Source organism: Cyprinodon tularosa, unplaced genomic scaffold, assembly GCF_016077235.1.
Source record: "Cyprinodon tularosa strain WSP-4 unplaced genomic scaffold, ASM1607723v1 ctg154, whole genome shotgun sequence".
Taxonomy (NCBI): Eukaryota; Metazoa; Chordata; class Actinopteri; order Cyprinodontiformes; family Cyprinodontidae; genus Cyprinodon; species Cyprinodon tularosa.
This window is the reverse complement of record NW_024038375.1, coordinates 2,608,051-2,634,032: the sequence shown is the minus strand read 5'-3', so window position 1 is coordinate 2,634,032 and position 25,982 is coordinate 2,608,051. Positions and strand designations below refer to the sequence as shown.

The 25,982-nt window shown below is 36.7% G+C and overlaps 1 protein-coding gene across 2 annotated transcripts in view; it reads right to left on the bottom strand.

The window, feature by feature from the left end:
- tex264a (testis expressed 264, ER-phagy receptor a) overlaps positions 1-25,982 on the bottom strand; it is a 110,985-nt gene that overhangs the window by 14,875 nt on the left and 70,128 nt on the right. For both annotated transcript variants that reach the window (XM_038279980.1, XM_038279981.1), the window contains exon 3: positions 2,344-2,518. In XM_038279980.1, coding sequence (XP_038135908.1) covers positions 2,344-2,518 — 175 coding nt within the window. The remainder of the gene's footprint in view (positions 1-2,343; positions 2,519-25,982) is intronic.

The following is a 25,982-nucleotide window of genomic DNA, read 5'->3' as shown; positions in this document are numbered from 1 at the left end:
TTTAGGACAGGTTTTAGGCATAACTTTAGGATCAGCACTGTGCAGATGAAATGCAAACTTGTTTTGGGGTAAGAGATTCAAGCCCCTGGGCTACAAACATCCACTGGCTCAAAGATTATATTAACATGCATGGGCTCAGCGGTTTAAAAACAGCTCATGTGTACTGTAATAGTAATAGTGTCTTACATTAATACTGCATTGTGTTAGATTTTTACTTGTAAAAATGTTTTACAAAAATTTGTAAAAGAACATTGACAAGACGTATTAAACCTGTGAACGTGAAGGGATATTTTTTTCTTCAAATCAAATGAGTCAAGGATGTAAAATATCTCTTAGCAGAATATCACTGCACTTGATTGTTTATAATAGTCCAAGGGCTAATATGTTATGTTGTAAAGACTCACTGGAAAAACAACAGGGAAACTAAACAAAAGTCTAAGATATAGGTACATGTACCGGTAGTTGTGAAAGAATGCAGTTGATTTCGTTGATTTATATCAAGGAATGAAAAAAGTCATGACAAATATTTTTTTTTTGCTGTATGAAATTATAAAATTAAAAAAATATTTATTTAGTTATTTATTTCAATTTTACCTTTAATTTTCTGGTTTGTAGAACAGTTCAAATAAAAGATATATATATATATATATAATTATATCAAAAAATTTATTAATTTTTAAATTCATATAGTTTTTTATAGGTTTGTTACATTTAATGGCTCACTCACTAACATTTCAAGCCATTGTTTGGCCAGTGATATTATATTATATTTCCAGGTAATTTATTTATATCTTTATATATTTTTAATATGGAAGGATTGGTTCTCCATAGGAAGGTAAATATTCATACCCTTTATCTTTATTCAAATTTTTGCATTGAAAAACCTTAATGTATTATTTTACAGTTGAATGAGAAACAACAACAACAACAGGTTTTACACAATTGTAAATTTGATAGCAATAGACCAATTTCTTTCTTTTTTATTTAACCGAAAACAATTCTGAAAAGTGTGAAAGGAATTTCACTACATTTCTGTAAGTCAACATAAATTCACGTTCTGAAGTAGTTAATGCTGAAGGAATGTTTTGCTATGTCGCTACAAGAACTGTGCAAATAACTAATACCTCAATATAATGTATTCTTAAAAGTGCATTATTAAAAGGAATCAATAAAAAAAAATCTATAAAAACTGACCGATAAACATTTATCCAAACAACTTTTTTCTTGTTAGTTTTTTACTCTTTTATTCTTATCTTTTTCTTTTTTTCTTCTATCTTTCTTAGCTGTGACTAGGATGTGTTGGTGTTTGTCAACTGGAGAACTGAATATCCCTTCAGGAGGATTCATACTGTAGATGTCAACAATATAGTTGATTTTTGTTTTTTCATTATTATTTTCTTTTGTATCTAATGCCATATATCTTCCAATCATTGCAAAACAGTCTTTCCATGATGCTCTTATAACCTTATTGCATAATGCAGGTCAGCATTCAGGCTAAAATCAAAACATCCCAGCAGAGACACAACTTTATAAAGGCTGATTTATACTCAGCAACCGGGAAGTCTGTGTGTTTGTCACAGTAAATGCATATGTTTCAGTCTAATCTTTGTTTTGTTTGTGTAAGTTTAATATTTCTAAGCTGCGAGACTGATACGTAAATAATTTAAATGAAGACAATAAATTCCTCTTGTAACCATTCCATTCAAGCAAGGTGTTTGGAGTCCATGATGATGTTAGCTTTGGATATTGCTGGGATGCTTTGCTGCTTCGCTAATTGAAGCTCCTTAAGCTTTAAATTCTTTATATGATAAATTGAGTTTATATTTAGTGTAAAACCAGTAACCTAAACTGATTAAAAGATTCCACTGTCCATCTCGGTGACCTGCCTGCTGGCTTCATGTTCTTCATCATGCTCTTTGTTCTCTGTTGTTCCCTAACATCCTTCCGAGTCCTTCGTCCTTCAATTCAATGGAACAGAAGGCAAATCATCTGCATTTGTCTATAGAATGCACTTTAAGTCATCTCAGTTGCTATCTCACTGATGTCACTTTATTTTTGTAAAGTGATATCTCTGACTCTTCCTGTGCACCTCTTTTTACTTTTTTCCTATATTATTTTCTTTCTTTTGTAAACTGTCCATTAGAAGAATCAATATTGCATAATATAAAGTTGGCACATTTATTTTCTCTTTTTGTTTCTTAAGAAAGGCAAAAATCTGTTGTATACTGATCTGTTATACAAGAATAAGAATATATTACAAGCCTAGTTTTTTACTTGAGGCTATATGTTTTTTTATTCCCCAATACAACGACTGATAGATCCTGAAAAGATTTGACAGTTTACCTGTAATGTCAGTTCCTCTGTCCTCATCTGAATCCTCGTCTTTATTGGTTGTAGTGAGCTCCTCTATCATTTCAGGCACAAAGAAGTCCATGTTACGAGACAATGGAACCATGTAGTGGATGACATCTGAGTGGTAGATCGTAAGAAATGGGAAGGCAGTTGATAGATTCATCTCCTAAACAGGGAAAAATGAAAACAAGAGATGAAATGTATGTTATTAAAGTATCTTTTTCTTATTTTTGTTACAAAACCATAAGGACAAGAATATCCCTGATTTTTAGGAGGGATTTGTTAATTTTTGCACAAGTTGTACTGTCTGTTTTAAATAGGGACTATATTCAGTATCATTTCTAAGAAGCCTTGAGGTGTAGGAATGACTGACAGAGCAATGATCATTAGCATGCTTCAAGATTGAAAACGGAGGCAGAAATACAGCCAAGGAGACAGCATCCTTTTTTTATTTCAGTATTCTTTGTTGTATCAAGACATCCTTACCAGATCTGTGTAAATCGAAACACAAAAACTGTATGGGAAACATAAGCCAACCATCAAATGTTCCATAAGAAAGAAGATGGTAAAAATGTAACATACTACTAGTTGCAATTTCATTCATTGACCATCAAGAAGTTCAGGAATGTTTAAAAACAAGAAGAGATTAGAGTTTTCTGGACAGCAACACTAATAAAGTAAAACAGTAAAAAGATTGTCAAAGAAAGATCAACCAAATAAGATGTGAAAGATCTAAAAAGTTACTGCCAATCACAGGAAGTTGTAAGGATGATGTCACATGATTTAAGGTTTTCTACAGTGAAAATATTTGGAAAATAATTCTGCATGGATGGCTTCAGAATTGAGTTGAATTCAACAACTGAATTGATTAGAATTCAACCATTTATACAGTTCAGGTGTTGAGGCAGGAAAACACCTAAAAAACATGCAAAACAAAAGTTTGTTTAAATGAGTTATGTTTTCCTAATTCTTACAGTCTTTATTTAACCTTCTTCTGATAAGAAATTTACCTGATGAATAATAAACAGGAAAAACCTTCTCAAATACAGTTTTAAAGGTCAACATGAAATTCATATCTCATAAATGTAACCTAACATGTTCTCTATTATGATAAAGAATACATTAGGAAAACATTTTTACTATTTGTTTCTATTTCTTGCACTGCTAAATGTCTAACTACATTTAAATGGATATGTGTTCATGTTATGTTACTTTATTTAAGAATTAGGCTTCTTAAATATTTCTGGGCTTCTGAGACAAATGTGTTTATTCACTGCAGTTCTGATTAAAAAAAAAAAGCTAAGCACATCCACATAGCTCATTTAGCTATGGGTCAAGGTGGTCTTGGTGAATTGATTGTTTTTAATCTACTCTTTGCACAAATTGTGTAGAACACAATATGAATCATCAGACTACTGCTGCAGGCTCAGAGTCTGCAGAATCAAATCAGTACTTGGTAAGATAATGAGCAGGAGCTTCAGGAAAAAGCTGTCTCACAAAGCTGTCTACTGCCAGCAGACACACACGCATGAAGAATGAACAATTACTTCATTCACACCTTAGACCTAAACTTAACCCCCATCTCAAGAAAAATATTTCTTCTTATAGGGACCAGTCATTGGTCCGTATAAGTACCTGTACTGTACGTCCCCAATGTAGGATATTCCAAGGCAATAAATACATGGCCAGACACACATTTCTAATTCTACCCATACTAGGACTCTGTATTAACTGGCTATCATTACTATTTGTTAATGGCAATATTACTTTATCAAAATAAGAACTTATTCTTATAAATACAATCTCTGACACAAGTTTAATCTCTGTACAAGTAATACGCTGGGTAAAATAAGTATTGACCACACCTACATTTTTCTTGCTACATATAATTCTAGAGGTGGTATTGAAATGACATTTTCAACAGATGTCAGAAGCATGCAATCCACACATACAAAGAAATCAAAGCATAGATGTCCAGAAATTAAGTTATGTGTAATATAGTGAAATGGTGCAGGAAAAAAGTATCAAACTCACTTACTGAAATTAATTTAATACTTTGTAAAACAATGACAGCTTCAAGATGCCTCCCGTATGCAGAAATGAGTCACACGCATTGCTCAGGTGTGATTTTGGCCCATTCTTCCACACAGACAGTCTTAAAATCTTGAAGGTTTCGTGGGCCATTACTTGTTTTCTTTGAAACAATTGTACCTGCCAATTCCAGGTCTTTGTGAAGCTCTCCACAAATGGTCTTTGGTTCTTGGACCACTCTTCTGATAATTCTTTTCACTTCTCTCAAAAAATTTTCAAGGAGCACCTGTTAATGATCAGTTTACGGTGAAATTATGTTCCTTCCCATTCCGGATTATGGTCCCAACAGTGCCTAGTTTAGAAATACATCTGTAACCACCATCATTTTGCAACAATAAGGTTGCGAAGGGTTTGAGAAAGCTCTTTACTTTTACCCATCATGAGATGTTTTTTGTGTGATACTAGAGACACCTTTTTCTAGGCCATAATTTGGGTTTGAACCAACTGATGTGAACTTGCACTGACAAGGGGCAGTTCTGCTTTCTAACTACTGACAGATTTCGGCCAGTGTCTTGGCTTCCATGCCTTTTTGCAGCTCCCTTTCTTCACGTGTTCAATACGTTTTCCCTGCGCCATTCCGAGGTGATCAAACATAACTTAATTTCTGGACATCTATAGATTTTTTTTTATGTGTGGATTACATGGATTGTTAAACCTGGTGAAAATGTAATGTCAATAGCACCTCTAGAACTATATTTACTGAGAAAAATGGTAGTGGCGGGTTCAATACTTATTTTACCCTCTGTATCTGCAACATTTATAAACCTTCGTAGCAGCACAACATGTACATTCTCTATTTATTAATCTTACTGACGATCACAGATCATTGTTGATATCTGATACAGAAGCTCAACTCTCCTCTTTTAACAAAAATCCTGAAACCACATATGTCCTTTAAAGAATTACATGCCCCTCGACTTTATGCTTGAGTAGTAGAGCTCAAGACAGGACAAACTGAAAGGACTACGGCGTGTAAAGTGAAGATGGTTGACATGAGGCAGCCTCTTTCAATAAAAAAAGTAAGGCAAGGTGACTGTATTATATAGACTCTAAAGTAGGAGAACATGGGATGCTCAGAGTAGTTGTTCTTGTCTGTACATCAAAATATAAATTATTAATTTCATGGCCACATAATATTCATGATATTCTGATGTTTTTTGGCCTTCTACAAAAGCTAAGTAGGAAAAAAATCATCACTGTAGAAAGATTGTAAAGCCGTAATAATCATGTTCAGCCGTTTTGAAGTGCTGAAACGTACACAAATCTTGCCATAGTATGTGTGCAGCTAACTAACCATATAAGACCAGATGACTGAAACAGACTAAACTAAAAATCATTTATAGGAGAACCAGAGGAAAAACTGAGGCCTCATCTAGATTTGAACGTATCAAAGTTTCTTCAACATATAATAAACTTTAATTTTGGTCTTCGGAAGCAAATTTCTGAAATTGCAGCAGGAAGTTGCGTCTCCTAAAGAGAGAGATACAACAGTTCAACCTGCAGTCCGACTCCAGTTCCAATGCATATCACATTGATAAAGCCTATCTAGCCCAGTAGGACCTTGTTGTTTGGTAATGTATGCAAAACCTGCCTTAATATTAAATAGAAGCTGTGAGCTATATGCAGATAGAATGAAATAACACCCTTCAACTATATAATTTCTAACAAAATAAATCTTCAGCAGCCATGTTGGTTATGTGATGTTCTGAAAGTTTTTATCGTTACTTAATCCTTTTTGTTTTGTGATGCAGTTGCCATCAAAACAAATATTGTTGCATAATCAGTTGTATACATGTAGGCTACATCCTATTACAAAATCTCTCAATGTTGGATCAAACTTGGATGAGGTGCATTTTACCAATGCGTTTGGTAATGTGAGAGGTTTGTTTGTCTCATTACTTAGACTGCCAAAGACATCAGTGGTCAAATGCAAACTGTCGCTGACGAAGTTCATTTGCACAAACATCTGTGCATACAGAAGCATTTCTGTATCTCAGTCAGCCAGTTTTAAGAAAATATCTACAGTACAGCTTGACTTTCTGGTTCAATAATGATACTTTCTGCAAACATTCTCAGTGGATTTACTCTGAACAATTAGCATCTAAGCAAGCAGTTCTTCAAATGCTTCTTTCCCTTTAAAAATCTAATCCTAAAAGGAACCAAAAATACATTGATCCTGCTATCGTTTTGGTGCCTAAATAAGTTCCAAGCTCCAACAATATGAGAATTGGCTTAAAAATCTAAACAAAGACAATGGCTAAATTGATTTAGTTGCTTTATCTTGGATTATTATGTATTATCAAGGATTTGCTCATTAAGCAGTTACAGTATGCTGACTGAAGATAGTTTCAAAGTAAAAAAAAAAAAAAACCTTTTGCAATTTTACTTCATACCAGTTTATTAAAATAAATCCTTTCCTGCAGGTATTTTGGATACAGAATTTATATTTCTTGAGATTATTACAATAGCACCTCCTTTGCATTTACAAAATGTTGCTCTTTGATGTATTTCAAAGCTTTTAGAGATATAAGAAAACTGGGCTATTCCTTATGACCCCTTTTTTTTTTTATAAATAACTGCTCCAAACTAAATGGTAATTTATACATTTTTGGCAGAAACCTTTGGATCAAATATTTGGATTAAGTTTGTCAAAACAACTAATACATTTTCTTAAGTGATACTTAACAGATTATTTAAAACAGTGATAGAAAAAAGGAAAGTTGCACCTTCACATAAACAAAAAACAATAACATTGGCACATCAGATTAATATTTCTCCACCAGGTACTTTACTGCTATTTACTATCTGCTAATGCTATAATCTGTTATTATTTTTGTATCAATAACATGTTTATAACAGCAGATTATTTAACAATAACATTAGCGCATTTTTGTCTAAAGATCAAGTCTTAGACATCAGGGTTACTTTAAAGGATGTTTTTAGCTACCATAGCCAGACTTTGTGCAAAAGTAACGCAATGTTTGATACAGATTTGCGACATGCAATGATCAGTATTTTTGTTTTCCTTTTTTTTTTTTTTTTTTTTTTTTTTGCTTACGCCTCATATAATCAAGGTTATTTACAAAATAATTCAGCAATAAACACTGAACCTGTTATTAAAGACCATGGCAAAATGTAGATTTGCTACAAGATCTTGAGAAATCACAAAAAAGACTAATGGAGAAAAAAATTTAACTCAGTGGGGCCCCATCACTGACACCTTGCGAAAAATTCCTCTTAAACCCACCTGATGCTGAAGTGGTTGCCCGCACCGGACCGTATTTATACCGGAACACATGGCAGCAGTTTAAACACATAGCAGTTTAAACGAGAAACCAATAGCAAAGCAGACAGCGGTACTTTTAATTACTATGTTAATAACTGTGTAGTTCAATAGACGGTCGGCAGGAAATACACTTATTTAATATGTTTCAAACCACAATAATGATCTTAAAAGAACAATGTAGATTAGAGTATTTTATTTTTACACTACAACTTGGAATTATGGGTAACCCAGAGTGTAGATTAAAACTATAACCGTTACGTACAATGTGTTAGCGATAATTGATATCAAAAAGAGTTACTTAAGCTGATTCCAGAAAAGAAAAAGGAAAGAAAGAGCTGCTGGAAGAATGGAAAAAACTTCCCAAAATGCACACGTTCTTTCAAAGAACCAAAGAGGGAGAAGTGGACATTGCTGCTACAGTGAGTGAAGATTTAGACAAGTAGATGAATGGAGAGAGCGTGGGTGAGGAGGGGGGCTGTGAAGCTCAAGGTAGCCCATGGCTTGTTGTGCTTATATACTAAAGTATATCAATGTTTAGTGAATGTGAAGAATGATGACGTGGGGGGGGGGCGCCTTTGAAACTTGGGATGTCTGTAATGTGTTGTGCTATCACCAATGGTTGCATTTTTCTGAGTGTGATATGTGATCATATACTACTGAGATTTGTATAATAATATCTAATAGTAATACTGCATCCCGAAAAACACAATAACTACATCAAGTAGGAAAACCCCCAATTAATTTATCATCCCCCGAACTCCAGTCTTATAAGCTCAGTTTGTCTTTGGTTTAAATTAATATGTATCTCAAAACAAAATGTCAAAACCATAATTTGTAAATTGAAATGATAAAGTGACACGAAATCCTAAATATAATACATGGTTTGATGATTATAAGTTTTCCCTTATAAGTCGTTCTTATGTCTTTTAATAACAAAATTAAATATTATCACACCATGTTTCAAAATCTGAATCAGTTTTTATTCTCTAGTTCCGGGGTCTTCAACGTTTTCTGGGCTAAGGACCCCCAAATTTATGACAAGATGGAGCAGGGACCCCTTAGTTATATATATTATATGAAATTGTGTTATATCAAACTGGTCCTATAGTCAGTCAATTAAAGATGGTGTCATGTAACAAAAGTAATGTCTCCCTTGGATTATCAAAGTATTTCTGATTCTCATTCCTGGTTGATGGGACAGGTGTTGTGAATGAAACGGTGCCCAGCTTGAAAGAGCTCCTTTGTGTCGCTGAATGTGTGCATTGATGACTGAAAGACATCTTCTGCCTCCATTTATCTGTTTACTACAGTGGGTTGAACTCATGTCAATGTGTACAGTATTTAAAGACATTATAATTAGTGGAAAAAAATTGCAGGGGGGAATATAAAAAAAAAAAGGAAAAAAAGTCTAATCAACCAAAACTTTCGTGACCCCCATGCAGTACCTCTGTAGACCCCCTAGGGTTCGTGGACCCCTGTTGAAGACCCCTGCTCTAGTGGATAATTGTCGTCTTATCTGTCAGTTGATAATATAACCAATGTCTAAGAAAATAAAGAAAGAAATGTAGGTTTCATATCATTACTGAGGAAATTAGTGAATATCTTTTAATTAAACTTCTCGTTAATTTCAAGGCCCACTAATGGCTGTAAGGAGTTGATTAAGAGACAATTACAACTCTGTATTTCCTTTGCCTTTTTCCGGTCTCTGTCTCAACATGTGGCGTGTGAAAACGTGCCATCTTTTCTCTACAGCTCATCACAAAGTCAACACGTATCAGCTAAGCCTCTCTTTATGTGTTTGTATTTGGGCTGCTGGGACTGCAATGTGCTGTCCTGCAGCAAAGGAGAGGCAGATGAGATTTGATAGTCTGAAACAAGCCAGTGGCTTGTTGCCTGCCACCTAAAAGCAGACTCAACAGTTATGATCATCCTAGTCAACTCTGCTTTCTCAAGAATGAAATATCATTGTGGGGAAAATAAAACAGGTTAGCTCAGCCAAACCAGAACAACTTTCTCTGCAGATCACACGTGTCAAACTCGAGGCCTATGGGCTGAATCCACCCCGTCACGGCAATTTTCCAAGCCCTCAGGAGCCAAAAATGAGCACAAATGCCCTCTGCAAAGACTTAGATATGTTGAAGTTGCCCGATAAAAAATGGGTTTGACAACCCTGCTGTAGACCATAACCTTTAATTAAGAGTAGGTTGGTTATTGTAAGCATTAATCTATAAAGATTCTGGAAATAAGATCTAATTTAAATGAAATTCCTGTTATTACCAAGTTCAAGTGTTTTCCTTCCCTAACATACCAAAGTTGTTGAGGATAATATGAAAATTAGCTGATCAGGTCTGTCAGTCTTATTATATTCTCATCTGATTTCAGGTCATTTTGACTTTAGATAAATGTCTGTAAGGTATCATTTACCTTTTATAGTGCTGTGTGTTTGCACTTCTGTTTATTATTTTGACCACCAACCCATGTGTATAACTTAAAAATATTAGCATTTTCCGAAGATTTTTTGATTTCTATCTATTGAAGGCAAATTACTACGGAGAGACACATAAACCTGCCTCTATAAAAAGCAGATCCCTTTGTTTGGTACGTTAACATGAATAAGAACAAAAGGCCTTCATGTTTATTTAAGTGTTAATGGACTTTAATCTCTACAACCTAATTTCAAGATGAGCATAATCAGGATGCTACTAATATGCAGTGAAGAAAATAAGTATTTGAACACCTTGAAGTTTTGGAAGTTCTCTCACTTACAAAGCATGGGGGAATTTGACATTTACACCTTAGGTGCATGTTCACTATTAGAGACAAATCAAAGGGGGAAAAAAAGGTAATTAAAAAAAAATAACAATGTATGTTTTTTTTTTTTTTTTTATTGCTTTGCATGTTACTGCAGTAAATAAGTATTTTTTTCTTTTTGCAATTACAGAGGTCAAACATTTCCTGTGGTTTTTCACTAGGTTGGCACACACTGCAGTAGGTATTTTGGCTCATTCCTCCACACAGATCTTCTCTGGATCAGCCAGGTTCCTGGCTGTCACTGAGAAACACACAGTTGTGATCCCTCCAAATTACTGAATTTTGTTTTGGGATTTATTAATAGTTTTCTGTTTTTTTGAAACTGACAGATTTTCTATTGGGTTTAGGACTGGAGACTGGCTAGGGTACACCAGGACCTTGATATGCTTCACACTGAAACTCCTTGGTTATCCTGGCTGTGTTTTTAGGGTCAATGTCATGTTGGAAGTCCCATCCACAACCCATCTATAATGCTCTAACTGAGGAAAGTTGGAAGCAGGGGGACCTCCCATGTATGATTTCAAACTATTACCCTTTGTAGCCTTGGAAACAGTGGTTCCAGCTCTCTTCAGGTTATTGACCACCTTCTCCTTTGTAGTTCTGGGTTGATTTCTCACCTGTTTTAGTGTCATAAGGACCCCACGAAGGGAGATATTGCATTGAGCCCCAGTTTGATGGGGATTTACAGTCATGTGTAGCTTTATCCGTTTTCTAATGATTGCTCCAACAGTGGACCTTTTTTCACCAAGCTGCTTGGCAATTTCCCCGTAGCCCTTTTCAGCCTTGTGGAGGTGTACAATTATGTCTCTAGTGTCTTTGGACAGAACTTTGGTCTTGGCCATGTTAGTAGTTTAATTCTTATTGATTACATGGGATATACAGGTGTCTTTATGAAGCTAACGACCTCAACAGGTGTTTATAATTAAGAATAATAGGTGCAGTGGAGGTGGACTTTTGAAGAGGTAGACTAAAAGTTTTTTGAAGTGCTGAATTTTGGCTGACTTGCAGATGTTCAAATGCCTTTTTGCAGCAATAACATTGAGCTATATTATTCAAAAAGGTAAACATTTTTTATTATTTTTTTGCGTCAGATTTAATTTCTTACAGTGGACATGCACCTAAGATTAAAAAAAGTGGATAAACTAGAAAAATGGTGGTTAAATACTTATTTTTCTCAAAGTATGTGCAAATGAGTGCTGACAAGTAATTTTACAGTGAAACCTCTGTCCCAAACTTAGCCCACAGTTGAGAAATGCCCAGAATACTGCCCATCGACAATCTGGGTCAGGAATTCCTATGTAAGATCTTGAATTAAACAGTCACATATAAATGGTTTTTAACAATTCTATAAATACTGTTGATTACTTCAAATACAATTGAATTAGACTTGGTTATTGTGACCACAGTTGCAAAATGTGACACTTTTTTTTTTTTTTGAGAATCACCACTTGTACCTTCCAGCGACAGCAGAAGGTTAGTCACAGAGTAATAGCTTGCCCTTTGGGGCTTGAGAGACTCAACTTACTAATGGCACTTAATGGTGAGTTTTATGGTTTGTTAAATAGCGATTTTGTCTCTGATGGTATTGAAACTGTGGGTTTTATCCAAAATGTTTCATTTAAACTGTTAAAAATAACGGTATTTTGTTGTTTAAACTAGGCCTGCAACTAACGATTATTTTACATATCAATTAATCAGTTGTTTACTTTTTCAATTAATAATCGGATAACCAAAGGTTCCTTGAAAAGATTTTTTACAAAATTAAACCAGGTGAAACCAAAACTTTTTCACTAGAGGATTTCTGGGTAGAGCAGATTGACAGACAAAAAATATATTTTTTTTTTATCTTAATTTATCTTATTCTTGCGATCAAACTTCTGGCCAGAGAAAAAACACATAATATGTAGCCAACATTTTGAAGAAGAATGTTTTCAAGAGGACTTGGATAACAGTGTGTTGTGACAAACACCAGATACAGAATTGGGACTTGCTAAACAGCCGATACCACATAGTGACGTCACAAACCGGTAGTGTTCTTCGACAAACATGGATGTCTCTGGCAAAGCACATTCACATGAAAATTACTTTTAATTAAAAACACTTATCATTTATTGAACAGTTTGTAATAATTTCATATTTAAAATAGTTTGAATTGAAGTTTGAAATCTGAATATGACCGGAGTTTTCCTTTAAGTATAATACCTCTGGACTTTTTTGAGTCTGATGCTGAAAACTGTCAGCAGTCGGTGCTGACACCTTCTGGTTCAGGGGGAACTGCTTGGTCCACCAAATAATGTTTAGGAGTCCCTTAAAAAAATCCTGCATCCAGATTATGAGGATTAGATTAGGATTGTTCCTTGGTGAGCTGCACCGTCATTAAAACCTATTTATAACTAATTATAATAATTATAAGTTATCCTGTATATATACATACAGACAGACAGACTCCCCAAAAAATATAACCTCCCTGGCAGAGGTAAAAATGTTTTATAATTAAACCAACCATTAGAGAATAGTTTAATATCTTTAAAAGACAGTTAATGACTCAATTCTCTAGTGCAGACATGAAGAGTAAAGATGTTCCACAGTCGTATGGCTGCCAAGGCACTTAAACACATCTATGTCTTAAATATGATCACAGATTATAGAAGAAAAACCACCAGTTGTCCAGAGTGTTCTCAAAGATCTGTGGATATTGAGTAGATATAAGGGTAAGGTATTGCAGGACGGCTGTAAAATGCAGCACTAAAATGAACCAGATAATGAAGAGCACCATTTATCAATCTGTACAAGAGAGAACTGTCCAACTGCAGATTAAGTGCAGCAAAAGAACTATGTTGATATGCTGTAGCTGAGGATGGGGAGACTAGCAGATCACCTCAGTCTTCTTTTAATCAAAGTCTCAGCCAGTAAGTTTAATAAATGTCCCATTGCATCTCTGATTATCTTAATTGAACTGAAGTTTATTGGCAGAACAATAAAAAATGTATGCTATGAATCCTTTAGACTCACCCTAACATGTACAAACCAGTCAGGATTGGTACCAATAATATAGGGAAAGACTAACTGGAGAGGAAAAGAATAAGATCCTACTTTTAGAGGAAAGCTCCTGTCTTAAAGGAATAAATGAACAAGGTTAGAGCTGTACCTATAAAACCAACAATATATTCCAAACAAAATAACAGGATATTATCATATATGGCATCAAAAGCTGCTGACAAGTCTAAAGGCACTAACAAAACAGGATTCCCTCAGTCTACTCTTAAAAAATGTTTTTAAAAGATTGTGGTTTAAAGAATCTCCTGTTCCAAATTACAAAAGTTGTATTCCTGTGAGGACTGTGAATCAGAGACAGCACTCCACCCCCTCAGGGTACAGACGTGAGATAAGGCCATGGAGTGGCAGCGAATAATGAAAGGAAGACAGTATGTTCATTCAGCTCTGCATTCACACTGACAGGCTACAACTATAATGGACCCAAGATGAAAAAAGACCCTGAACTCTACCTGTGGGTGGTTAAATGTATTCCAGGCACACTCTCCTCCATTAATCATGTGAACATGTTAGCTTCATGTTTGAATAAGCCACCTTGTCCCACTATATGCACGTCACCGGGACATATCTACCTACCTCACATTTTAATATTTTAAATTTTGTATATGCACCCAGTTTATTAAAGAAGAAAAGCATGAGAAACTAACACCTTATACGTTATTTGGATATTTGGATTTAGAGAATACAATTCAAAAGAGCTAGATTGCATAAGGATATAATTGGAGATTTTAACTGTAAATACCTAATGGTGAGTGTTGAAACTTCATTTTAAATATGTGTTAAATCAGATCCATTTTTGTTATAAAAAACATTGCATGCATCTTAAGAAATATATATATCTTTAGAATCTAGAAAATAAATTACATCATAAACAACTATGCCTTCAAAATGTCCCTAACATCATTATTTTTTGCATGCAGTGCAGTAGTCAGCGTGGTGAACAGATTAAAAGAAAGAAAAAATGAAAGGAATGTACCTTTTTAGATAATATATGAATCCTTAAATCTGTAAAGTTGTCAAACAAATATTTCTTAACTATATATTGATATTTTAAAAACTGTAAAAGCTCAGGCAAAACAGACTTAACTAATATAAATCTCATTATTACAAATAACTGTAATCCTTCTGTAGGACTTGAAGAATAAGGACATTTATTTTGGCCTAAGCTATAGATCAAAGTGAGAATTGCTGTAACCAATTCTAATAGTGCAGAGTGGCGTGATTTGAAGGAAACAATATTCAAAGATTTATAGAATGTATAAAGACCAAAGTTAAAGAATAAGGATAACTTATATGACCCATCGCTTTCTGGTCTTTTTGATCAAATTTAAATATAGATAAAATATTTATACCCGTTACACATCTTCCACATTTTGTCACTTTATAACTACAGTATAAACTTCAGACCTATTTTCAACATTTTTTTTACAAAGAGATTTAAAAAGCCTAATCCCAATACAACCCCTAGACCTAGACCTTAGCTCTACCCCTAAATTTTACGTATTCCTGTGAAGGGTAGTAGTGTCCCAGTTTCCTTTTGCACGTAGGAGTAGTGGATATAACGAGGGGGAGGGGATATGTAGCTAGCCCTAAAAAACGAGGAATTTCAGATTCTGACTTGCTGGGAAGGGCCAGAGACAATTTCAAAATCCATAGCGATTTTACAGAGCAGCTTGCAGTTTTGTTTTCTTGTTTGTTTTTTTTTTACTTTTGTAACCCAAAAAAATGTCCCTGGCATCAGTTTTCTGGGTTTACCTGATTCTCCCAGACAACAGCGGTTAGGGGAGACAGCTGGAGATCGGATGAGCCCGCCAGGGAAAAAGCGAGAAGGTAGAACAGAGAAATATAACCGCTTGCGGCTGCTTCCTGAGGAGCAGAGCAGTTAAGTACAATGGTAGACTGAAGAAGCCCGCTGCAGGGAGCTGGCAGTGAGAGGCTGCAGCTGACCTGACCTAGCTATAGACCAGCGGAAGGTCATTGAGTCCGCCGGGCAGACAGAATGTGTAGGCGGGGTAGAGGGGCTACAGCTGGCTGCGAGTAGGACAGCAGTGCATGAGAGAAGACTGTCAGGGAGACATCTCCATCAGTTAGCCTCTAGGCTAACTGATGAAGATGTAAGGAGTACAGCGAGGATCAGCGCAGCCTGCCGGGCACACAGCCCTGGAGCAGGGGGGAGATGACATCAACTCAGTGTCTTTGCTGGAGGTAAGAGATGAAACAGTCCTTCTAGGGCTAAATTAAAACGATTTTTTTTTTAAAGCCACCTCAAAAACTCTTAAGAGACTCCCCACCTTGTCCTTTGTCAAAATGATTTTCTCCATCTTCCCTTTTGATAAAAAATAAAAATCAGACAGGCACTGTTTAAATCTGTCCTATGGTTTTGTAATTAGCATATTATATTACATTACATTAGAAATTGTCAAGTGGGTTTAATAATCACTTTAAAGACTAATCATAACTGATAAAGGAAAAGGTTAGTTAATCAAGCTCAACTTGGAAACATCTAAATAAAAAGACATGCCACCCAACTGTAACTTTATCATTAAGAAACTTAGTTGGAATTTGAGTAAATGGAGAGACGAGATGATGTATATGTATGATGAACAACGTATATAATCCTTGGGTGTGCAGCATGATAAAATGTAAGAAAAAACAAGTTCAAAGTTAATTAACAGTTTTGCAAGGCAAATGTAAAATCTGTTATGTGGCATCCTGTCTCTCTCCAAACCCATTGTTTTTTACATTACATTAACACACAAGACCCAGTTAAACCTTACCAAAACGGTAATTTACCCAAAAAGTGTGCTCAAATGCATGTGATTGCATACTTTTCTCCGTTTTTTTTTTTTTTTTTTTTGAGTAGAATGCCTTAGTTAAATCAGTGAAAGGAATCTGCAATCAGCCTCTACAATCAGAATCCTGGAAGTCCTGCAGTCTCTTTGTAAAAGGCTGCCCACAGAGACAGAGCAGCTAAAACCTCTATCATATAAATAACCCTCAGAGCAACTCATATAATTCTAAGTTTGACATGGTCAAAAGAATTTTCATTGCTTTTAGAAGAACCCATTATTCACATAGGCCATATACAGAATTGCCCGAGGAAACATTAGAGGAGGTAAAGGGAAAAGACAAAAATATGCGCCAGTTTTGCCGCAAACAGGCTGATGATTCAAGAAAAAACTATTCACTAGAGGATACAGTTGATCCAAGAACTGTTAGGGACTTGTGGTCTGTTGAAGAGTACCGTAATGCAGGGACAGGGCAACATAATTTTTACAATCAACGACCAAAATGAAAACCAAAAGTAAAATCCAAACGGAAATTTTATGAAGTCCTATTAAACCAAAACTTCTGGTGCAAACATTTTGCTGTGTTTGACAGAACTTCATTGGCAAAACTATAGATGACCAAGTATACAAATAACAGTGTTTAATGATCAGCAGTCAGGGTCAGTTTGTACAAAATTATTTGGAAAAAAAAGTCTAAATGAAAACTTTACCTAAGCTTTGAAATAGAATACTTGAACAAAAAATATTTAGAAATTCAACCAAATTAACCAACATACAGTGTGGACTTCCAGTATATATTGCAAAAATGGCCCTGCCCCTTCAGTAGAAGGTCTCTTGTTCTATGACGCAAGAAAAATGCAAGAATTCTTGTCACACCACATGTTAGCTAAACTTGCCATTCCAGAAAAAAATACTGCTGGTTACAGTATTTGATGACTTATGCAATTTTACACAAATATAATTTGCATGCCATTGATCATGTTTCGTATGTGACTGGAAATAAAGTAAATCACAAATGGCAAAGTGCACTCACTGACATGCCGTGTCCATTTCTGGCTAAGACTCAGCACAACATAAATGCTCATCAACATACAAGCAAACATATGAAATCTACTTTGCTCTAACACACATGCACCAAAATATCTATTTATATTTAAAGGTGGGTGACTTTTCACACCAATCTTGAGCTCACGACAAAGAAAAATGAAGAAAAAAGTTGTCTGACACATGGTGAGAATTGCTTACAGTCTCCTGAGCTTTTGTCTTTCCGCTACTCTCTTTATTCCCTCTGCACAATTACAGCCCACCCTTCCCACACCCGCTATAACCTCCTCTCACTTTTCTCTGCGGACAAAGACAAAACTCCACTTCACACCTCTGCAGAGGTGTCCAATTCCATCTGTCCCTTATGGTCACATGTCCTCTTCCTTTCTCCGAACACAAATTTGTCTTTTTCACCAGAAGGAATAATGTTATTTTTGGCATCAATCTCAACAAGCCCAGACCTCCTCCATCACCTTCTTTCTTTTATGCCCAAGTGAAAAAGCCTACAGTTTGCTTGCTCGAGGTAGGCAAACTCTGAGAATGGCAGTAGAATGAAAACTGGATGAGCAGAACCCAGGGAGATTGGTTGGATGCAACCTCTCTGCACACCTGTGCAATCAATAAGAACAAACAGTTGATGAGCTACACGTGTAGAGACTCTGCTAGCGTATGCAGTGGTCTCCAGAGGTTCTCCACAATTGATCTGTTGAACTGGCAAGAGGTGAGAAGCAATAAGAGTGGCTGAATCTAAAATGTGATTGATAATATCCTCCTTAGATTTGCTGGGCTTTTTTTCAACACAAATAATTTTAAAAGGCATGCGCCTTCCTAAAGGTATAACAAGGCTCACAGGCTACTCAAACTAATCAAAATACTGTAGTTAGTGGTAGCAATTTTAAAATGTGTGACTATGTGGATTAGCTGTAATCTACATGGATGTATTGTGAAAATATTAAATGTCAATATAATTGTAACAGAATTTTAGTGTAATGCACACAAAGCTTTCTTTTGTCAAACTGGTGTTTTGTTTTAAGGCTGAGGTTAATTTAGTACGATGCACAGCATCAACCAAGATAAACCTGCTAAGTATGTAGTCACAAGGCACATTTGGCTCTTACAGAAGAGCAACCATAAAAGATAAGTGTATGTAGATGATTTTGGGTTATTCGCACTTCAAACGTTTCTCCAACAGCATTTAGTTTGCTGAACTTAAACTCTTATTTCACAAGATTTACCGGTACTTGTAAAAGCATGTTTTGTGAACCATATTTGTTTCTATGAAAGAGTATGGCAACTCTTAAAAAATATGAATTGGTTTCGCATATATTCACTTTTTATTAAAAAAAGAAATTATGTAATAGAATGTCAAAGGAATTGAAAAGGCCAAATAACAGTGTTCAAACTCTGGTTATCAAGTAGGGAATAAGGGAATTGCTTGAAATCAAGCCTCTAACATGCTGAGTTTATGCAACATATTTACTTAAAGGAATAGTACACCCAAAACATGATTAGCCTTCATTTTCTACTCACCCCCTTGCTGAACAACACTCTGGAGTACTTTTTTGATATCTCAAATGCATCTGGAGATCTGGGAGGCTTCTTGCTGTCTGCTGACATTCAAATAATGGAGGTCTATTGTGCCCGAGACAGAAAGGTCCATAAAAGTCCACAAAAACGTGTCAATATTCCTCCATGCTGCTCGTCCAATGTATTCCAAGTGTCCTGAGTGGGTAGCATCCAGAATTTACTCGAAACGAAGTAATTTAGAATGTTTTTAGAGCATAAACAGTAGTGTATAGTATTTCCTAAAAGCGCGTTCACGAGTCTACGGAAACCGCGGCAGACCAAACCAGACGAAAGTGCGCATTCAGCTCGGCAAAGAACTCCTGCTCTTCCTCAACACTGAAGTCCTCAGACATTTTTCTTTCGTTGTTTCTTTCTTTGCACAGGTAAACAGCACATTTCTTCTTCTACTCTTGCATTATCAGCAGAGCAGACGCTGAATGCGCACTTTCATCTGGTTTGGTCTGCCGGCTTCCATAGCGTCCTGAACGCGCTGGCGCGCGCTTTCAGGAAATACTATACACTACTGTTTATGCTCTAAAAACATTCTAAATTACTTCGTTTCGAGTAAATTCTGGATGCTACCCACTCAGGACACTTGGAATACATTGGACGAGCAGTATGGAGGAATATTGACACGTTTTTGTGGACTTTTATGGACCTTTCTGTCTCGGGCACTGTAGACCTCCATTATTTGAATGTCAGCAGACAGCAAGAAGCCTCCCAGATCTCCAGATGCATTTGAGATATCAAAAAAGTACTCCAGAGTGTTGTTCAGCATGGGGGTGAGTAGAAAATGAAGGCTAATCATGTTTTGGGTGTACTATTCCTTTAAAATAAAATAAGATTTAAAATATTTGAAAGATTAAGACATAGTTTAAAAAGCCTAACATATGAATGATTCAAATTATCAAATACTTTCCAAATCAACTCCCTGTTATTATGATATTAAGTCAGAGAAAATCTAATGTGTGAAAACTTGTGCTCAATGAGTCATTTATCTTTGCATCTATATGGTAATACAAACACTCTAAAAGAAACTAATTCTGAACAAACTCCTGGTTGGCCAACATACATCAATATATAATCATAATCACAAACAGTGAGGTTTAACTCTCTAAATCCAAAAGCCTTACACAGTAAAATCTGGAAGTATACAAGGTTCCTCCCAAGCTTTTTTTATCAGTCCTGACCTCCAATACTTAGGTAGAGAGTAAGCCAACATAATCACTTTATTGGTTGAACTATTGGGCAAAATGGTCTTACTTTATATTAGGAGTCAAAAATATGATGGAATGCTGAGTGGATACAAAACAAGCCCAGATCATCACTCCGCCACTACTTTGTTTGACACAAATTTTGAGTGTTTGTGCTGAAATGGGCCTGTGGCTTATTGTCATACTTCATTTAGCTTTAACATCCTTCACATGCAATGACGGTGTGAGAAAACAATGTTTTATCACCTATAAAGAGAACCCCTTTAAGATTTGTTTTTCAAATTTCTCTCTCCACTTCTCAACAATTAACATTTTTTACTCTTTTAAGCCATATTTTACTCTACCTTCTAACTCAAGTTGTTTTGTGTAATGTACACCACCTTTACTTTATTTTTCTCCGGTTGCCTGTGGTGAATATAGGGCTGGCAGAGGCTAAAAACCTTTTCAGGTTCTTAGCCCCAAGGGGAAAGTCAAAATACAGCTTAAGTAATAAATTTCCACTAAACATATCCATTAAAGAGGATACTGAATATGCCGTTGGGGCCAAAAGTAAACAAAGCTCTAAAGCAAAAGGGCGCTTCACATTAGCTTTAAGATTACTCTGACAACAACTCAAGAAACTATTGGACCATTAGAAGAACTAATTTGAAAAGTTTAGTTTAAACAGATCCGAGATATTAAAGTTTTAAAAGTCAGTGAACCAGAACAGGAGAGAGAGCAAGTTATAGAAATACACAAATATGAACGGTGATATGAAGTGTAATTGATTTTTCTCAGACATATTCCCTCTCCAATAGAGATTCTCATCTGAAAGTTTAATGTCAAAGATACCCCCTCTCTATTCCAATGAGATGCAATTAGCAGGAAGACATTTGCAGCTGCAGCAGGAAAATCAAAATGGACCCTCTCTTCTTCTGTAAGCCTCTTATCTTCTTACAACACTAAATAATCACTTAATAGCTCTCTGCATACTCCTACAATCCGCTTGTATTTAAAAGAAAAGGTAAAATAGGAAAGTATTTTCATTAAGTTTCAGCAATTCAATGAAACTTCAACTTTAGAGCAAATCCCTATAATTGCTAAAATGTTCCTCTATCAACCTTCTATAGACACAAAACAGTCAATTATTTATACAGAGACATCATGTCCAGACACAATTAAAAGTTCCAAAAGACTCCAGAAGGCAAAAGAGAAATAGCAAAAGACTGAAAGAAAGTTAAATTAATGTACCGCTGATGTGGTAAATGTGGCCGTAATGAGTTTTTTTTTTTTTCAGTTTTTTTGGCAATAGGCTGAAGCGACAGATAGAACTCATTGTGACGAGAATAGGAGAAAAATAATGAGTAAGGAAAAGCTCTTCCATCTGTATATCAAAGCATAACAATAAATGCGCTGAAAAAATAAAATAATTTAACCCGGATTTCCTTGATTTACTCCTTCACAACGTTCTAATCTAACCACCATTGGTCTTCTACACGAGCCATGAATAAAATGTGTTTATCAAATTCTGGATCTCACCCAGGAGGTGACAGCAAAAATTAAATAAAATTCAGATGACAGGGATACAACTGAATTGACTGTAAATTATTCACTATTAACAAAAAAAGAAAAAGCGTATATCTATAAGAGAATAACGTTCTTGTATTAATTTTAGTGGTGGTCATAGATACATTTTTTTTTTTTATCAAGATTAATATCACTGTAATCTTGGAATTAATCTAGATTAATATAGATTAAAATCACTCATTTGAATTCTGCCAAAGGCATTCAAGAAAACCCAAGGGGGCCTGCTCACGAAAGCAAGGGACTGGCAGCTCTTGGTCGATCTGGGGAGGCAGTTGTGATTCCCGGTTTACATCGCAGCCATGACACTCCGCCCAGACATGGTGCTGTCATCAACTTCCACCAGGCAGGTTGTGCTGCTTGAACTAACTAATCCTTGGGAGGACAGAACAGAGGAAGCCCAGGAGAGGAAGAGGGCTAAATATGCAGAACTTGTGGCTGAGTGCCGGAAGAATGGCTGGAAGATCTGCTGCGATCCTATTTAAGTGGGCTGCAGGGGCTTCGCAGGCAGATCTCTACACCGGGTCCTTGGACTCCTAGGGATTTGCGGACTGCAGAGGCGAAGAGCCACCAAGAACATCTTGGAAGGAGCTGAAAAGGCTTCACGGTGGCTCTGGTTGAGGAGGGGGGAAGCGTGGCATAGTGCGCTCCCTGGACACAAGTTGGGGAACTGATGACCCCCGGCTGGGGCGGCCGAGTGAGGGTGTATGACTAAGACCCTGAAAACCCAGTGATCTTGGGAGAGTCACTAGCTACGTTTACATGCGCAAAATTTCCCCGATCCGATCCAAACCTTGGTTGATCGGAAATTCAAAATCTCCGTTTACATGGACACTAAATGAAATGATCCGATCATGACGTGTGTATACATGTACCAAGCGTTGGATCAGATTAAATCTTTTAAGCATGCGCAGAACTTCCTGCCAAACTTGGCAGTTCTGTCTGCGTCTGGTTTTTGGGAGGCCTGACAAACGATGCGCTCGGAGCGAGCGGAAAGAAAAAAGGAGAGAGGAGGAAAAAAGCGCTTGGCAGCGAAATGTACGAGAGAAAATGTAGAGAATGAGCGATTGAACCGGCGTGGGAGAGCGAGTGGGCTGTGGAGAGAGAAAAGAGGAAGAGGAGGAGGATAAATTCCTGCTTCCTGCAGCTTTAAATGAATTTGAGTGTATAAGTCGGCGTTCCTAGACTCCCCCCGCCATGTTGTTCACAGCGAGAGCGAGAGCGACCGGTGGTTTCCTGTTGTTGACAAGGCGGAAAAACGTCACGCTGACGTCGCACACATGCGCAGTGAAGATTATTTTACTCTTAAGATCCGAATGGGTGTTTACATGGACGCCAATCGGAATGGCGATCGGCAAAAACCACCTCTCTCATTCGGAATTAAATTTAGATCCGATCGGACCGAATCAGATTAGAATCTTCAGTCTGACATGTTTACATGAAACATTTTTGATCTAATCAGGCCTTCAATCCGATTAGTTGTGTCCATGTAAACGTAGCTACTGAAGATGTGTCTAGGTTGCACCACTAGATGCATTACAATTCTCATAATGTGTATGCTGCCTCTAGAATTTAAAAGAAAAGGGTTACTCTTTTTCTTTATATTTGCAAAATCACACGTAATTTCGTCTTAAGATTTTGACATACATACTTGCTTATTTGTGACTGTGTTTTTGCTGCAAAAATAGACTATCAAACTTCCAGTTATTGATGTCCCACTTCGACAGTAAAGTGTCTCCAAAAATCTGACACACACGTCGCCTCAATTAACTTCTCATCTTTTGCAGTTTTCTCCGCTGTGTGCTAGTCATGTATACTGCTCATGAAAGTTTGCCTCACAGTCGTAGTTCGTAAGATGGGTCACCTGTGGCCGCCTGGAGAACAAACTAGAGCCCATTAGCCATGCTAATGGGCTCTAGTTTGTGGCTGGCAGCTTGTGGTAATCCACTAAGCGAGGAGATTGGTTAGCTTGGCTGATAGAGCTGTGCTTATAGCTGCATCAATGTCAGCACCTCTGGTTCGATGTATGCCTACACAGGTTGGAAGACTGATTAGTTCTCGCCCCCAGATATACATCTGCGCCAGACATGGATGTCATTCTGGGGGTTGGACAGGGGGGACATGTCCCCTGCACTTTTTCAAATGGCTGATTTGGTCCCCTGCATTTTTTACTGTCCAAAAACTGTTACACTACAGTAAACGGACAATCGTGGAGCACTAAGACCAAGCGGAAAACTGCAGCTCAAGCTGAAGCCCACTTTCCTGAGTTTAGACTCCCCACAAGCTCCTGATTGACCCAAAATCTTTTCTTGTGTGAACTGCTGTCACCGCTGTAACTCCTGAGAAACTCACTTTACAAATATCTGATGCACCACTGAATCGGGTCAGCGATTAGACGGTCATTGCACTGAAGTAAGTTATATTAAAAAATACTGGCGTCCCCCCCACTTCTGAAATAAAAAAATCATGGAGCCAGATATACATCCGCAGATATATCACCCGATAAGAGAGAGTCTGGCATTAAAAAAGCGTATTAACGCTGATAATAGGACACCACTAATTAGTTTAAATTGAATACATATATGCTCAGTGGCGCAGTCTGTAGCACTGCTGCCTTGCGGCAAGGAGGTCCTGGGTTCGATTCTCGGCCCAGGGTCTTTTTTCATGGAGTTTGCATGATCTCCCTGAGCATGCGTAGGTTCTCTCCGGGTACTCGGGCTTCCTGCCACAGTCCAAAATCATGACTGTTAGGTTAATTGGCTTCTCTAAATTGTCCTTAGGTGTGAGTGAAAGGTTGTTTGTCCTGTTTGTCTCTGTGTTGCCCTGCAATGGAGTGGCGACCTGTCCAGTGTGTACCCCACCTCACGCCCGTTGACAGCTGCAGATGGGCACCAGCCCCCCTCACGACCCCACTTGGGATTAAACGTATCAGAAAATGGATGGATGGATGGAAAAACACCTAGAAAATGTTCAAACTTATATTTAAATTTAAAACTAGAGACTGGTCCAGATTTAAAGTTGAAAAAAATTTAACAGTTTACAACATCTAATAAGTTTGCTCACCTTCAACATCAAGCAACATTTAAACTGAACTAAATTTGGATTACTTAACAGCATCGGACTGATATCAGTCATTTTAAGAAGTATCTTCACAAACACTGATATTAGTTTAAACAATAAGCTTTACAGTTTAGGTCCACAATAGTCTCAACAAAAACAAATTGTGCTTCATGTTAACACAGCATTTGGGCAAAACATGTTTCTTATTTTACCAAAAAACACAATTATTAAGTTCACTGAATAGATTGATTATTGCTTCTATACTCACGGATCAATTCTAATGTCCACAAAGAAAAAGACAAAGAAAAAAAAAAGATTGTTTAAGATTTAGTCAAAAAAACAGACAAATAAAATATATATTTTTTGGGGTGCGAGTGCTTTTTTTTTACGGGGTTCAAACAAAGCTGGCCAATTTAGTGGATAACTCTCAGTTGCGTCTGCCTTTTACAGCCCTGAATTATCCTACAAGGCTTTCATGACAACCGCTAGCTTTAAAAGTATTTAAGTTGTCAATATCTATTTACGCAAAGGCTAAATGCCAAGTGAGAGTTTAATTCTGACTCATTCTTTTAATTAACCCTCTTTAATTCGACGCAAGACAATAACGCAGAGATTAAGGGGACAAACTTTGCCTCCAAAGCCAGAAATCAGCTGAAGTGGAACAAAAAGAAAACAGGAAACTGCTGATAATTTTATTATTTAGGTCGAGCTTTAAGTGGTACCAAGGAGAGCAATCTGCTGTCCCGTCACGCCTCCATCCTAAGAAAGCAGGAAAAAGCACAGATAGGGGATGATACAATGTCACCAATGAGACAGAAGTCATTGGTTCTGAGTAAAAGTCCCCACTGTCCCGCTGAGGCACACAGTTTAAGAGCCGTGTTTAAGCCACAGGCCACCCACTATAAAACCTCTGTTAGCGAGACACACGGCAGCCTAATTGGTACAATTAAAAATTGTCTCTGCCCACAGAGCTCTGATCTGAATACCCTCTCCTTTCTACACATAGGCTGCTACTGACCTAATGACAGTGTTCAGCCTGAGAAAGAGGATGGAGCGAAAATGTGAAGAATTGAGGAAAAAACATTTACTCGGAAACAAGCAAAGATGAGACAGAAATAAATCCCACGGTGAATAAAGCAAGCAGTCTGTAAT